The 15957-nt window shown below is 54.4% G+C and overlaps 1 protein-coding gene across 5 annotated transcripts in view; it reads left to right on the top strand.

The window, feature by feature from the left end:
• Positions 1-393: 393 nt before the first annotated feature.
• POMGNT1 (protein O-linked mannose N-acetylglucosaminyltransferase 1 (beta 1,2-)) overlaps positions 394-15957 on the top strand; it is a 47408-nt gene continuing 31844 nt past the window's right edge. For 2 of the 5 annotated variants that reach the window (XM_056553247.1, XM_056553246.1), the window contains exons 1-8: positions 411-533; positions 6476-6686; positions 7750-7849; positions 7927-8042; positions 12862-12927; positions 13329-13442; positions 13655-13772; positions 13965-14063. In XM_056553247.1, the coding sequence (XP_056409222.1) occupies positions 490-533; positions 6476-6686; positions 7750-7849; positions 7927-8042; positions 12862-12927; positions 13329-13442; positions 13655-13772; positions 13965-14063 (868 nt within the window). In that variant the 5' untranslated portion in view covers positions 411-489. Of the gene's footprint in view, positions 534-6475; positions 6687-7749; positions 7850-7926; positions 8043-12861; positions 13058-13328; positions 13443-13654; positions 13773-13964; positions 14064-15957 lie in introns of those variants that run through there. The other 3 variants (XM_056553248.1, XM_056553249.1, XM_056553250.1) reach the window with 3 other exon arrangements.

Raw genomic sequence — 15957 nt, 5'->3', positions numbered from 1 at the left:
TCAGATCCTATAGAAGTCATACAGGTCTATGAGGTAATATCAGATCCTATAGAAGTCATACAGGTCTATGAGGTAATATCTGATCCTATAGAAGTCATACAGGTCTATGGGGTAATAACAGCCCCTATAGAAGCTTGAAGGGGGCAGAATTGGGGTTTTTCCTCCCGCTCAGTCTTACACAATTGATTACCGTCCCGACACCTGTATCGCATAGGACACGCCCACATCTTCCATCCACCCCCCCGTATAGCCGTCAGATACACCGCCATGTATTCAGCTGCTATAGGTAACCAGATGCGCCATTTATAACCATCCGCCTCCAGGAGGCGGGGCTACAGCATCCTTAGTGTGTACGGTGGCCGATAGAAACCAAGCTAACTCCTCGCCTGGGTGGGGCGACGCATCTAAATTACCTTTACCCATTGGACCGCTTCTGTACGTTTTGTGTCACGTGTTTACGTCCTCAGAGCTGCTGGTTTGGTGGATAGAATGAGAGGAACAGCCGGTACCGGCGGAGAGGGAGGCGGCGGTAGGTCAGCACCGGGTAATGTGCGGGTCCACTCCTGTCTCTTCATGGTGTCTGCCGAAAACGGGCTGTAGGAGTATACTACCGGGAGCAGCGGGGACAACACTTCTATGGCCGGTCACCCCTAGAGGCTCCGTGCGGGGACAACACTTCTATGGCCCGGTCACCCCTAGAGGCTCCGTGCGGGGACAACACTTCTATGGCCGGTCACCCCTAGAGGCTCCGTGCGGGGACAACACTTCTATGGCCCCGGTCACCTCTAGAGGCTCCGTGCGGGGACAACACTTCTATGGCCGGTCACCTCTAGAGGCTCCGTGCGGGGACAACACTTCTATGGCCCCGGTCACCTCTAGAGGCTCCGTGCGGGGACAACACTTCTATGGCCCCGGTCACCCCTAGAGGCTCCGTGCGGGGACAACACTTCTATGGCCGGTCACCTCTAGAGGCTCCGTGCGGGGACAACACTTCTATGGCCCCGGTCACCTCTAGAGGCTCCGTGCGGGGACAACACTTCTATGGCCCCGGTCACCCCTAGAGGCTCCGTGCGGGGACAACACTTCTATGGCCCGGTCACCTCTAGAGGCTCCGTGCGGGGACAACACTTCTATGGCCGGTCACCCCTAGAGGCTCCGTGCGGGGACAACACTTCTATGGCCCGGTCACCCCTAGAGGCTCCGTGCGGGGACAACACTTCTATGGCCCCCGGTCACCCCTAGAGGCTCCGTGCGGAGACAACACTTCTATGGCCGGTCACCTCTAGAGGCTCCGTGCGGGGACAACACTTCTATGGCCCCGGTCACCTCTAGAGGCTCCGTGCGGGGACAACACTTCTATGGCCCGGTCACCCCTAGAGGCTCCGTGCGGGGACAACACTTCTATGGCCCCGGTCACCCCTAGAGGCTCCGTGCGGAGACAACACTTCTATGGCCCCGGTCACCCCTAGAGGCTCCGTGCGGGGACAACACTTCTATGGCCCCGGTCACCCCTAGAGGCTCCGTGCGGGGACAACACTTCTATGGCCCGGTGACCTCTAGAGGCTCCGTGCGGGGACAACACTTCTATGGCCGGTCACCTCTAGAGGCTCCGTGCGGGGACAACACTTCTATGGCCCCGGTCACCCCTAGAGGCTCCGTGCGGGGACAACACTTCTATGGCCCCGGTCACCTCTAGAGGCTCCGTGCGGGGACAACACTTCTATGGCCCCGGTCACCCCTAGAGGCTCCGTGCGGGGACAACACTTCTATGGCCGGTCACCCCTAGAGGCTCCGTGCGGGGACAACACTTCTATGGCCCCGGTCACCTCTAGAGGCTCCGTGCGGGGACAACACTTCTATGGCCGGTCACCCCTAGAGGCTCCGTGCGGGGACAACACTTCTATGGCCCCGGTCACCTCTAGAGGCTCCGTGCGGGGACAACACTTCTATGGCCCCGGTCACCTCTAGAGGCTCCGTGCGGGGACAACACTTCTATGGCCGGTCACCTCTAGAGGCTCCGTGCGGGGACAACACTTCTATGGCCCGGTCACCCCTAGAGGCTCCGTGCGGGGACAACACTTCTATGGCCCCGGTCACCTCTAGAGGCTCCGTGCGGGGACAACACTTCTATGGCCGGTCACCCCTAGAGGTTCCGTGTGGGGACAACACTTCTATGGCCGGTCACCTCTAGAGGCTCCGTGCGGGGACAACACTTCTATGGCCGGTCACCTCTAGAGGCTCCGTGCGGGGACAACACTTCTATGGCCGGTCACCCCTAGAGGCTCCGTGCGGGGACAACACTTCTATGGCCCCGGTCACCCCTAGAGGCTCCGTGCGGGGACAACACTTCTATGGCCCGGTCACCTCTAGAGGCTCCGTGCGGGGACAACACTTCTATGGCCGGTCACCTCTAGAGGCTCCGTGCGGGGACAACACTTCTATGGCCGGTCACCTCTAGAGGCTCCGTGCGGGGACAACACTTCTATGGCCGGTCACCCCTAGAGGCTCCGTGCGGGGACAACACTTCTATGGCCCCGGTCACCTCTAGAGGCTCCGTGCGGGGACAACACTTCTATGGCCGGTCACCTCTAGAGGCTCCGTGCGGGGACAACACTTCTATGGCCCCGGTCACCTCTAGAGGCTCCGTGCGGGGACAACACTTCTATGGCCGGTCACCTCTAGAGGCTCCGTGCGGGGACAACACTTCTATGGCCCCGGTCACCCCTAGAGGCTCCGTGCGGGGACAACACTTCTATGGCCCCGGTCACCCCTAGAGGCTCCGTGCGGGGACAACACTTCTATGGCCCCGGTCACCCCTAGAGGCTCCGTGCGGGGACAACACTTCTATGGCCCGGTCACCTCTAGAGGCTCCGTGCGGGGACAACACTTCTATGGCCCCGGTCACCTCTAGAGGCTCCGTGCGGGGACAACACTTCTATGGCCCCGGTCACCCCTAGAGGCTCCGTGCGGGGACAACACTTCTATGGCCCGGTCACCTCTAGAGGCTCCGTGCGGGGACAACACTTCTATGGCCCCGGTCACCCCTAGAGGCTCCGTGCGGGGACAACACTTCTATGGCCGGTCACCTCTAGAGGCTCCGTGCGGGGACAACACTTCTATGGCCGGTCACCTCTAGAGGCTCCGTGCGGGGACAACACTTCTATGGCCGGTCACCCCTAGAGGCTCCGTGCGGGGACAACACTTCTATGGCCCCGGTCACCCCTAGAGGCTCCGTGCGGGGACAACACTTCTATGGCCCTCTCACCCCTAGAGGCTCCGTGCGGGGACAACACTTCTATGGCCGGTCACCCCTAGAGGCTCCGTGCGGGGACAACACTTCTATGGCCCGGTCACCCCTAGAGGCTCCGTGCGGGGACAACACTTCTATGGCCCCGGTCACCCCTAGAGGCTCCGTGCGGGGACAACACTTCTATGGCCGGTCACCTCTAGAGGCTCCGTGCGGGGACAACACTTCTATGGCCCCGGTCACCTCTAGAGGCTCCGTGCGGGGACAACACTTCTATGGCCCGGTCACCCCTAGAGGCTCCGTGCGGGAACAACACTTCTATGGCCCGGTCACCTCTAGAGGCTCCGTGCGGGGACAACACTTCTATGGCCGGTCACCTCTAGAGGCTCCGTGCGGGGACAACACTTCTATGGCCCGGTCACCTCTAGAGGCTCCGTGCGGGGACAACACTTCTATGGCCGGTCACCCCTAGAGGCTCCGTGCGGGGACAACACTTCTATGGCCCGGTCACCCCTAGAGGCTCCGTGCCGGGACAACACTTCTATGGCCCGGTCACCCCTAGAGGCTCCGTGCGGGGACAACACTTCTATGGCCCGGTCACCCCTAGAGGCTCCGTGCGGGGACAACACTTCTATGGCCGGTCACCTCTAGAGGCTCCGTGCGGGGACAACACTTCTATGGCCCGGTCACCTCTAGAGGCTCCGTGCGGGGACAACACTTCTATGGCCGGTCACCCCTAGAGGCTCCGTGCGGGGACAACACTTCTATGGCCCGGTCACCTCTAGAGGCTCCGTGCGGGGACAACACTTCTATGGCCCCGGTCACCCCTAGAGGCTCCGTGCGGGGACAACACTTCTATGGCCCCGGTCACCCCTAGAGGCTCCGTGCGGGGACAACACTTCTATGGCCCCGGTCACCCCTAGAGGCTCCGTGCGGGGACAACACTTCTATGGCCCGGTCACCCCTAGAGGCTCCGTGCGGGGACAACACTTCTATGGCCCCGGTCACCCCTAGAGGCTCCGTGCGGGGACAACACTTCTATGGCCGGTCACCTCTAGAGGCTCCGTGCGGGGACAACACTTCTATGGCCCCGGTCACCTCTAGAGGCTCCGTGCGGAGACAACACTTCTATGGCCCCGGTCACCCCTAGAGGCTCCGTGCGGGGACAACACTTCTATGGCCCGGTCACCCCTAGAGGCTCCGTGCGGGGACAACACTTCTATGGCCGGTCACCCCCTAGAGGCTCCGTGCGGGGACAACACTTCTATGGCCGGTCACCCCTAGAGGCTCCGTGCGGGGACAACACTTCTATGGCCGGTCACCTCTAGAGGCTCCGTGCGGGGACAACACTTCTATGGCCCGGTCACCCCTAGAGGCTCCGTGCGGGGACAACACTTCTATGGCCCGGTCACCCCTAGAGGCTCCGTGCGGGGACAACACTTCTATGGCCCCGGTCACCTCTAGAGGCTCCGTGCGGGGACAACACTTCTATGGCCCCGGTCACCCCTAGAGGCTCCGTGCGGGGACAACACTTCTATGGCCCCGGTCACCTCTAGAGGCTCCGTGCGGAGACAACACTTCTATGGCCCCGGTCACCCCTAGAGGCTCCGTGCGGGGACAACACTTCTATGGCCCCGGTCACCCCTAGAGGCTCCGTGCGGGGACAACACTTCTATGGCCCCGGTCACCCCTAGAGGCTCCGTGCGGGGACAACACTTCTATGGCCCCGGTCACCTCTAGAGGCTCTGTGCGGAGACAACACTTCTATGGCCCCGGTCACCTCTAGAGGCTCCGTGTGGGGACAACACTTCTATGGCCCCGGTCACCTCTAGAGGCTCCGTACGGGGACAACACTTCTATGGCCCCCGGTCACCTCTAGAGGCTCCGTGCGGGGACAACACTTCTATGGCCCCGGTCACCTCTAGAGGCTCCGTGCGGGGACAACACTTCTATGGCCCCGGTCACCCCTAGAGGCTCCGTGCGGGGACAACACTTCTATGGCCCCGGTCACCTCTAGAGGCTCCGTGCGGGGACAACACTTCTATGGCTGGTCACCTCTAGAGGCTCCGTGCGGGGACAACACTTCTATGGCCCTCTCACCCCTAGAGGTTCCGTGTGGGGACAACTGCGTTGTTGTAGTCGGAGTCATATTGGGGCCACAGAAGGGTCATACTGGGGGGGACCACAGAAGGGTCATACTGGGGGGGGGGGGGACCTGTTGTAAGAATCCAGACTTGTAATAATATTGAAGAATAGCGAGTTCGCAATAGGTGTAAAAACAAAGTCAGTGATGCTTCAGCGCCGTTCTTCCCCCTGCTTTAGGAAGAATCCCCCTTGCTAGTGTGGGTTATGTTTATTTATACCTAACAAAAGGGAGGGTTTACAAAGCCACGCCCACATGGTAATTCTGAGGGGGGGGGGTAACCATTGAAAGGTCATACCGTGGTGGTGGGACAGGACCATAGAAGGCTCATTCTGGGGGTCATACTGGGTTCTCATGGGCTTTTGAAGTAGCGCACACGTCTGGGGAGGAGTCTTTGGGGGAATGTTCCGTGGCCCCCCGTACGGCTATGTTCACACTCGTTCTGTTCAGTAAATCTTTGCGGCAGAATTTCTTTGTTCTCAGATCACAGAATTCCCACACAATTTACCCCCATTGACTTCATTGGGATTCCGCAAAAGATAAGACCGCTCTTATGTTTTTTGCAGGAAGCTGTATTTCTGCGGCAGAAATTCCATTGTCTGATTGTGTCTGTGAAATCCGAACAATATGAACAGATATTCCTCCGTGTGAACACGACCAAAATTATAGGGCAGTGTCACGTATTCAGCAGATACCATTAATGGGGGGGAGCGGACCCTAATAACGTCCAACAAGAAGACCAAACAGTATAGGGCAGAGTCATGTATTCAGCAGATACCATTAATGGGGGGGGGGGGAGCGGACCCTAATAACATCCAATTGAGAAGACCAAACTCCCCACTACCCCCTCCTCCTACCCCTGGACAGTAAGACCGCCCCCTCCTCCTACCCCTGGACAGTAAGGCCGCCCCTCCTCCTACCCCTGGACAGTAAGGCCGCCCTCTCCTCCTACCCCTGGACAGTAAGGCCGCCGCCCCCTCCTCCTACCTCTGGACAGTAAGGCCGCCGCCCCCTCCTCCTACCCCTGGACAGTAAGGCCGCCCCCCTATCCATGTACCTGATGTAGTGTCTCCCCATCTCTTCAGCGTTCATGTTACCTCCTGGGACCCCCAGATGCCCATGACCAGAGGACAGAGAGTGATGCAGCCACAGGGGCCTCCAGCCCCCCAGGGAGCTATGGAGAAGTGGGACCCCAACCCCCAGGGGAAGCCCCCAATACCCCATAAGAAACGCAGCTGGTACCTGGCCTGGAAATACAAGATGAGCAATCAGAGAGCAATACGAAGGATGTGCCAGGTGAGGAACAGCAGAATAGTGAGTACAGCTCTGGAGTATAATACAGGATATAACTCAGGATCAGTACAGGATAAGTAATGTAATGTATATACACAGTGACCTCTATACAGCAGAATAGTGAGTACAGCTCTGGGGTATAATACAGGATATAACTCAGGATCAGTACAGGATAAGTAATGTAATGTATGTACACAGTGACCTCACCAGCAGAATAGTGAGTGCAGCTCTGGAGTATAATACAGGATATAACTCAGGATCAGTACAGGATAAGTAATGTAATGTATGTACACAGTGATCTCACCAGCAGAATAGTGAGTACAGCTCTGGAGTATAATACAGGATATAACTCAGGATCAGTACAGGATAAGTAATGTAATGTATATACACAGTGACCTCTATACAGCAGAATAGTGAGTACAGCTCTGGGGTATAATACAGGATATAACTCAGGATCAGTACAGGATAAGTAATGTAATGTGTATATACACAGTGACATTGTTGGGTCTATGATATTCTGATTTATTGATCGCTATATCTTTACTCGTATGCCTTTGCTAAATGCTATTGCTCAATATTGCAGAAGAACTTTGTTTTCCTTAATTCAAAACATTTGCGCTGCCTCTTTGCCTGTAATTAAGATGAGAACCTTGGATGGAGTCTGAAGATACAAGAAGTCTAAACATTGAGCTTTAGTGGAAGGATGGAGAAGAGGCAACATAAGGGACCTATGCTACGCCACACTCAAATGGCCAATCAGAATATAAAACGATGATTTGATGCGATAGTTTTACCCTCCCCTTTTTGTCATTTGTAAAAACTAATGTGATTTTCTAATAAAGAACGGAACTCCTTGGGAGTCAGTGCTGAGAAGGGGATTTATACCAACATTGTCTGGTGGGAATTTGCTTATGTCAACATTCAGCAAAATAGCCCAGCGGTACTCACTCACAGTTTAAGGCCTCACTGCAAGGCATCCTTGACAACCTCACCAGCAGAATAGTGAGTGCAGCTCTGGAGTATAATAAAGGATTACTGATCTGTATCTTTTGATCGTCCTCTACAGACAGCGGCCGTTCTCTTCCTTCTCGTCACCGTCATTGTGAACATTAAGCTGATTCTGGACACGCGGCGAGCAGTGAATGAGGTCGTGGAGCAGGATTATGGTAGGTTCATTACTGATCTGCGTCCTTTTTTTCTCCTCGTCCATTACGTGATATTTCTCTTCATATTTGTTGTACAGAGGACGTGGCTCAGAACGTGGATTTCCCTCATCGAGGCTCTGGGGGAAAGAAGGTGCTGGACATAGAAGTTTACTCCAGTCGCTCTAAAGTTTACATTGCTGTGGATGGGACGACGGTGAGTGCGGATCCTCGTGTGCGGTCAGGACTGTGCCCTTATTGGGGGTCTTAAGTTATTGTGTGATCCTCTGGTGATGGCCGCTTCCACACTATGGGGTTCTCTCACCCTATACCTGGTGTTGCACCCATACGTGGGTGGCCACTCCCCATTATAATCAGGAGATCAGGTAATGGCTGGACCTCCCCGTCGTCTGTGGATATCATTGGAGGGAGACCTGTTATTACTATTAACCCTTCAGTGGCCTGGAGAGAGATGTAGTCCATGTCTAAATCCATGGGAGCTGCACTGAAAAAATATCTTATATCCCTATTTAAAGGGTAGGAGATAAGTTGTAGGTCGCAGGGGGTCCGATCTCCTCAGTGGCGCTCCGGCAGTCTCAAATCAACTGGAGCTAGAAAATTATACAGATTTGTAATTGATTTCTATATAAAAATCTTAATCCTTCCATTACTTATCAGCTGCTGTATGCTCCACAGGAAGTTCTTTTCTTTTTGAATTTCTTCTGACCACAGTGCTCTCTGCTGACACCTCTGTACATGTCAGGAACTGTTAACAGTAGGAGCAAATCCCCATAACAAACCTCTCCTGCTCTGGACAGTTCCTGACATGGACAGAGGTGTCAGCAGAGAGCACTGTGGTCAGACTGAAAAGAACTACACAACTTCCTGTGGAGCATACAGCAGCTGGTAAGTACTGGAAGGGTTAAGATTTTTTTATTTAAGTAATTTACAAATCTATCACCAGTTGATTTGAAAAAACTTGTTTCTCGGTCGCTCTTCATTGGGGACACCTTACTGATGGGTATATGCTCTTGCCACTAGGAGGCGTTGACACAAGGGAAAAAAAGTAGTCTTCTCCCTGGCAGGATATACCCGCCCACCTGCAGTGAGGTAATCAGTTTTAGCTAGTGTTAGCGGGAGGCAGACACAGGTCTGGGAGCACCCCAGACCTAGTCTCTTTTTATTTTCTAGTAAGGGCTGTTTAGTCAGGTTCTTTTACTCCTTTTTGTTTCATTTTCAGGTGGGGGTTCAGGAGCATGGCGCTACCTGTCCCCCAGCCCCCCCCCCCCATATGAGGCTAAGGGGCACGGGTCGTAAAAGTGTCCACCGATAACCCAATTCCCGCTAACGGCCAGCGCCTGGGGTTTCACCTAGGGTCCGGGTCCCCCTATCTTCCCTGCTCGTCCTGTCTGTCTCAGCATGACGTGATGCAGGTGACTAAAAAGCTGGCTGAACACATCTTGAGGAGGTGAGTATGTGGCAACTGAGATGAGTATACAGACTCCCCCTCCCCCTGTTTAACGAGCAGTGGTATTTTGCCCCTCATCACACAGTGGAGGTATCGGCGGCTGGAGTCCCGGTACCTCACTTCTGTGCAAGGGGACTCGCTCGTTGTCTACTATGGACCCATACCAGTAAGCCAGACAGTGGTCTTCATGGTTTCCTACACCGCCTGTCACACATCACACGGTTGATGTGTCTGGAGTCCCGGTTCTCCACTGCTGTGGGCGGTGTACGTAGAACTGACCCAGAGGGCCCTACGGACTCTATTTGGGATGACAGGGATGCATTCCAGGGCTCCTCAGCCTTCCCCTGTCTCCCTGGGGGGCAGGGTTTCTATCCTTGTCTCCTAGGCCTTCCCACCCTCCCACCTATGGCAAAGGGCACAGTTATCGCCTATTTGACTGTCCCCTTTTCGCCAGCACCTGGAAGTGTTCTTTGTTCAGCCAGACTGTTGTCTGCATGGTTTCCACCACCATCTGTCTCTGATCTCACGGCTGCCGCGGACATTGCCCGGTTTCCCGGACCTCACTTCTGGGTGAGGGATCTGGAGAAGGGTCCCTACAGGTACACGGGATTGATGCCAGTCACAGTCCTTCGTCTGTTGGGTCTTCTACACCACTAGGTCGCCCGTTGGATGGGCTGCACTCCAGTACCCCGCTTTCTGTTGGAGATTGAATGGAGTGCCCTGTGCGCTCAGGTATCCTATACCAGTCGGCCAGATGGTTTTCCCGCATGGCTTACTGCTTGGTCGGGCCAACTACCATACAGTTTCCACTCAGTGGATGGTTACTTGACTTCCAAGGTGTAGTTCCGATTGTGTCTCCCTGTGTTATTCCATGGGGTTCCCTACTTTACCAGGTCCCTCTCTGCATGCCTGCTACTCTGTCCGAAGGCTGGTATCTCACGTCACTGTGTGTTTCCGTATGCGGGATCCAGCGTGGCCACGGCCCCTATGACACATAGCGAGACTGTGTCTTCCCTGTTTCTGACGATGCTGCGGCTGCAGTCCGGTGTCTCTCTTTCCGGTGAAGTTCTGCAGAGTTTGTCTCTGCGGGTTTATTGGACTTTTTCTACGTGTAAGTCAGACTGCGTCTGGGTGTTTCCTGCCCCACATACATTCTTCATCTCTTGAGTCTGCGCCTGCAGTTTTGGTGTGTGGCACCATTAGGAGATGAGGTGTGTTTTTTTTTATTTTTTTTATTTTTTTTTTCTGCAGGTTCCAAGGACTTTCACAGCAGCATCACTCTGTTCCACTTTCTAAGGTTGCAATGTTGGTCTGCTAGAGACATACCTCCTTTCCTGCCTACTGTCGTGAGGTAAATATGTCTGTGTCCCTACATATGCTAAGGCCGCTCTGTAAGTGTAGATCCCACCTTTCCTTCTGTTTGTTGGGGTGTGCCTTGGGGCTTCCTGTGCATTTGTTTCTGCAGTCCTGAGGCCGTTGAGCCCTTCTGTTCTGGCATGGGGCCTGATGGGGCGACACAGTTAGTTCAGCCCTCCTTATGCTTCCAGGTACTTTTCTGGGGTTTCTGCCCAGGGTGGCTCGGGCACCTACTCTGTTGCCTTTGTCATTGTCCGGAATGGCTCTCCACATGCCTTGTATTTTTGCCCAGCTCCAGTTTGCAGGATTCCGATCCCTCTGGGGACGCAAGGTGGCTGTGGGGAAGCATTTCCTTGCTCCTACAGTGCACTTTGCTAACCCCCTTTCCACAAGGGCCATGGGGATCAGGGTGCTTGGCATGGTCAGTACCTGACTTTCCTCTCGTCCTCCCTTGTTTTCGCTTCACTAGGGGGACTATTTTGTTGAATTTTTTTCTGCAGTCAAGATGATGCCATCTCTCTGTTCCCACTATATAAGTGGGGGTTCTGGCTTGGTCTTTGTCTTTTTCCATTGAGAGCAATGGAGCTCACGCAGCCTTGGCTCTATCCTTTGTTGGAGGAGTCTATGTAATCTTGTATGGCTGGCGACAGCTGTGTAGCCACCGCCTGTTGTTCGGGTCCTACCATTCTTCCTTCCCTTTTGTCTGTGTCAGTTGTATTTACTGACTCCATAGTCTTCTGGAGTAACCTTCCTAGGCCCAGAACCTGAGAGTCTCAGCTGAGTTCCCCTTTGTTTCTCCTATGTTCCCATTCTGGCGGGATGTTTCTTCGGAGTGCTCTGGTCCCCTGGAGTCCAAGACCAGTTAGTCTCCTTGGCTTGGACTCTGTCCTAGGATGCTGTGGTGTGCCTTCTTTTCAGGGGGTTCTTTGGGTCTTGGTGATGGTTGAGGTCTTGGGCATGTGTAACGATCGGCCCAGTCTCCTCCGCAATCCCATTTGGTGGAGCGATCTTTTTATACTACACTTCTTCTCTTCTTCCTGTTTCGACAAGGAAGTTTATCGTCCAGAGTGTTTTCGTGGACGTCTGTTTTCTTTACTCTTCAGGGATTCGTCTTCCAGGTGACTCTGACTTCTCCAGTTTCCATGTCTGTCTCTCTGGTATCTGGGATGCCCCCTTTTCAGAGCATTCCATTCCTTTCATCCTTCTAGGTCCATGTCCTCCCGAGTTAGAGGGCGTTCAGGCCATCCGGATTACACCAGTCTGGCTATTGTCACCTTCTGGTGCTCATGACTGGCCCCTGTGACAGGAGTTTTTGGGTCTGCAGCTGTTCAGGTCTTTGTTCTCATGCTCCAGACCTCTCTAGAGCAGATTTCCGTCTTTCTTTTTTCCTGTGGTTTCTGGTCTCCACCTCCTGTCACGTCTTCTGCTCAGGCATACACTGATCTCCCTACTGGTTCCTGGGGGTTGTTTCCTATCGGCTTCTGGGATGGTTCTAGCCCATCTGGCTTCCTGGTTGACCTTTTCTTGTCTCTTTTTAGGGACCGGGTGCCTTAGGTCTCTACATAGGATGGTCCCTTCTTTGGCGTCCTGGTCCATCTCCATGGACAGGGCATCTTCCGGGAGCTCAGTTTCTGGGCCTAGTTCGTATCGGACCTGGGGTCTCGTACGCAGATCTTATGGACAGTCTCGAGTTTTTCCCTCACCCTAGGGGATTGCTTTGGTATGTCCCATCAGTATGGTGTCCCCTAATGAACGACCTAGAAAATAAAAATAAATAAATAAAAATGTATATCTATCTAATCTAATCTTTTATTTTTTTTATACTCACCGTAAAATGTCTTTCTCGTAGCACACACCGCACCCACCCTCTTTTTTTTTATTTTTTTATTTATATTTTTTTATTGTTTTTCCGGTTCTTGGGTTGTCCATGCGGGATTCCTTTCTAGGGTCCTTCGGACATATTTCTTTGTTGGCTTCGCCTACTGCTTTGTGACAAAACTGATTGCCTCACTGCACGTGGGCGGGTATATCCTGCCAGGGAGGAGCCAACTTTTTTTTTTTCCTAGTGTCAGCGCCTCCTAGTGGCAAGAGCATATACCCATCAATAAGGTGTTCCCCAAAGAAGGCTACGAGAAAGAGATTTTACGGTGAGTACAAAAAAAATCTTTTTTTTCCACCAGAGTACCCACTTAACCTCTCATCTCTTTTACAGGTGCTTGAAGATGAGGCCAGAGAGCAAGGAAGAGGCATCCATGTCATCATCCTGAATCAGGCAACGGTACGATGGGTGCTGGGGTGCTCCGTATCATGTGGCGGAGTCCTTCCTTATCTCCAGGCCGGTGTCATGCTTGTATTGGTGGCTCTGATCACCATCTGGACAAGGGTATCGGATCCGGATCTCCATTGAGGCTCGTACCCTTCTGTGCCCTCTATTATTCAGTGTGTGTGTGATATATGTAGTCTGTCAGGACGCCATAGGGGTGGATCGGGCCGATTGTCTCGGGTGCCGATTTTTCCTATGGCTGTTTTGGTCACAGGATTCTCGTCCGTTCCCTCAGATAATCATAGGGAGACCTCCAGCCATGCCTCCATATACCTATAGTAACCGGTCGCCCTTGAAGTCACCGGATGTGGTGCTGCCTTGTGATACATAATGAAGGCTTTGTGTTCTGTGCGCAGGGTCACGTTATGGCTAAGAGGGTGTTTGACACGTACTCCCCACATGAGGACGAGGCGATGGTGCTGTTCCTTAACATGGTCGCCCGAGGCCGCATTCTTATCTTCACAGTCAAGGTGACTCCAGGAGTTTCTCATTTTCCTTCCCTTTTATGATTCGTAGATCTTTCTGTCTTTTTTTTTTTTTTTCTTTCTGAGGCTGCACCACTGAACAATCAAATGGTAACCACCCCCCCTGTTGTGCTGCAGTAAGACATAATTTCTCTGTAGTGCTGCCTCAGGATGGTAAAGGCCTCTGTTTCCTCTAAGTCTCCATTAATGTCTGGCAGGATGAAGGCTCGTTCCATCTTAAGGACACGGCCAAGAACTTGTTAAAGAGTTTGGGGAGTCAGATAGCGCCGAGTCTTGGTTGGAGGGACATGTGGACATTTGTAGTGAAAAAAGGAGGTAATTCCATCTTCCATCCCCAGATGTTAGGATCTTTCCAGTGCCTGTGTTGCCGTTGCTCCTGCGGGGCTGCCGTTGCTCCTGCAGGGCTGCTCCTTTGGGGTTGCTCCTTTGGGGTTGCCGTTGCTCCTGCGGGGTTGCCGTGTGGCTCTCGACTCTCTGTAACACAAACCTGTGAATTGCCTTCTGTAGGGCAGATCTATGGAGAGAAGCATTCCAAGTCTCCAGCTTTGTCTACGTGGGGAGATCCTGTTCTGCTAAAGACGGACATCCAGCTGGTTCCTCCTGAAGGTAAGATTTGTGACTGCTGGTTCATGTAGTGAGTCTCCTCATCATCTGTTTATATGTCCTCACCCTAATACTGAAGACATCCAGATTACTGAGAGAAAACCCTTGCCCCTTGATGAGAATCCTCCAGACCCCTCATGTTGAGACCCCAATCTCCTCCAGACTCCCCTCATGACGAAAACCCTGATCTCCTCCAGACCCCTCATGTTGAAACCCCAATCTCCTCCAGACTCGTCTCATGACGAGACCCCTGATCTCCTCCAGACTCCCCTCATGACGAGACCCCTGATCTCCTCCAGACTCCCCTCATGACGAGAGCCCTGATCTCCTCCAGACTCCCCTCATGACGAGAGCCCTGATCTCCTCCAGACTCCCCTCATGACGAGAGCCCTGATCTCGTCCAGACTCCCCTCATGACGAGAGCCCTGATCTCCTCCAGACTGCCCTCATGACGAGAGCCCTGATCTCCTCCAGACTCCCCTCATGACGAGAGCCCTGATCTCCTCCAGACTCCCCTCATGACGAGAGCCCTGATCTCCTCCAGACTCCCCTCATGACGAGAGCCCTGATCTCCTCCAGACTCCCCTCATGACGAGAGCCCTGATCTCCTCCAGACTCCCCTCATGACGAGAGCCCTGATCTCCTCCAGACTCCCCTCATGACGAGACCCCTGATCTCCTCCAGACTCCCCTCATGACGAGACCCCTGATCTCCTCCAGACTCCCCTCATGACGAGACCCCTGATCTCCTCCAGACTCCCCTCATGACGAGACCCCTGATCTCCTCCAGACTCCCCTCATGACGAGACCCCTGATCTCCTCCAGACTGCCCTCATGACGAGACCCCTGATCTCCTCCAGACTGCCCTCATGACGAGAGCCCTGATCTCCTCCAGACTCCCCTCATGACGAGAGCCCTGATCTCCTCCAGACTCCCCTCATGACGAGAGCCCTGATCTCCTCCAGACTCCCCTCATGACGAGAGCCCTGATCTCCTCCAGACTCCCCTCATGACGAGAGCCCTGATCTCCTCCAGACTCCCCTCATGACGAGAGCCCTGATCTCCTCCAGACTGCCCTCATGACGAGAGCCCTGATCTCCTCCAGACTCCCCTCATGACGAGAGCCCTGATCTCCTCCAGACTCCCCTCATGACGAGAGCCCTGATCTCCTCCAGACTCCCCTCATGACGAGAGCCCTGATCTCCTCCAGACTCCCCTCATGACGAGAGCCCTGATCTCCTCCAGACTCCCCTCATGACGAGAGCCCTGATCTCCTCCAGACTCCCCTCATGACGAGAGCCCTGATCTCCTCCAGACTGCCCTCATGACGAGAGCCCTGATCTCCTCCAGACTGCCCTCATGACGAGAGCCCTGATCTCCTCCAGACTGCCCTCATGACGAGAGCCCTGATCTCCTCCAGACTCCCCTCATGACGAGACCCCTGATCTCCTCCAGACTCCCCTCATGACGAGACCCCTGATCTCCTCCAGACTGCCCTCATGACGAGAGCCCTGATCTCGTCCAGACTCCCCTCATGACGAGACCCCTGATCTCGTCCAGACTCCCCTCATGACGAGAGCCCTGATCTCGTCCAGACTCCCCTCATGACGAGAGCCCTGATCTCGTCCAGACTCCCCTCATGACGAGAGCCCTGATCTCGTCCAGACTCCCCTCATGACGAGAGCCCTGATCTCGTCCAGACTCCCCTCATGACGAGAGCCCTGATCTCGTCCAGACTCCCCTCATGACGAGAGCCCTGATCTCGTCCAGACTCCCCTCATGACGAGAGCCCTGATCTCGTCCAGACTCCCCTCATGACGAGAGCCCTGATCTCGTCCAGACTCCCCTCATGACGAGAGCCCTGATCTCGTCCAGACTCCCCTCATGACGAGAGCCCT

The sequence above is a fragment of the Hyla sarda genome, unplaced genomic scaffold (genome assembly GCF_029499605.1).
Source record: "Hyla sarda isolate aHylSar1 unplaced genomic scaffold, aHylSar1.hap1 scaffold_264, whole genome shotgun sequence".
NCBI classification, from domain to species: domain Eukaryota; kingdom Metazoa; phylum Chordata; class Amphibia; order Anura; family Hylidae; genus Hyla; species Hyla sarda.
The sequence above is the reverse complement of the archived record's forward strand: the minus strand, read 5'-3'. Positions and strand labels throughout refer to the sequence as shown.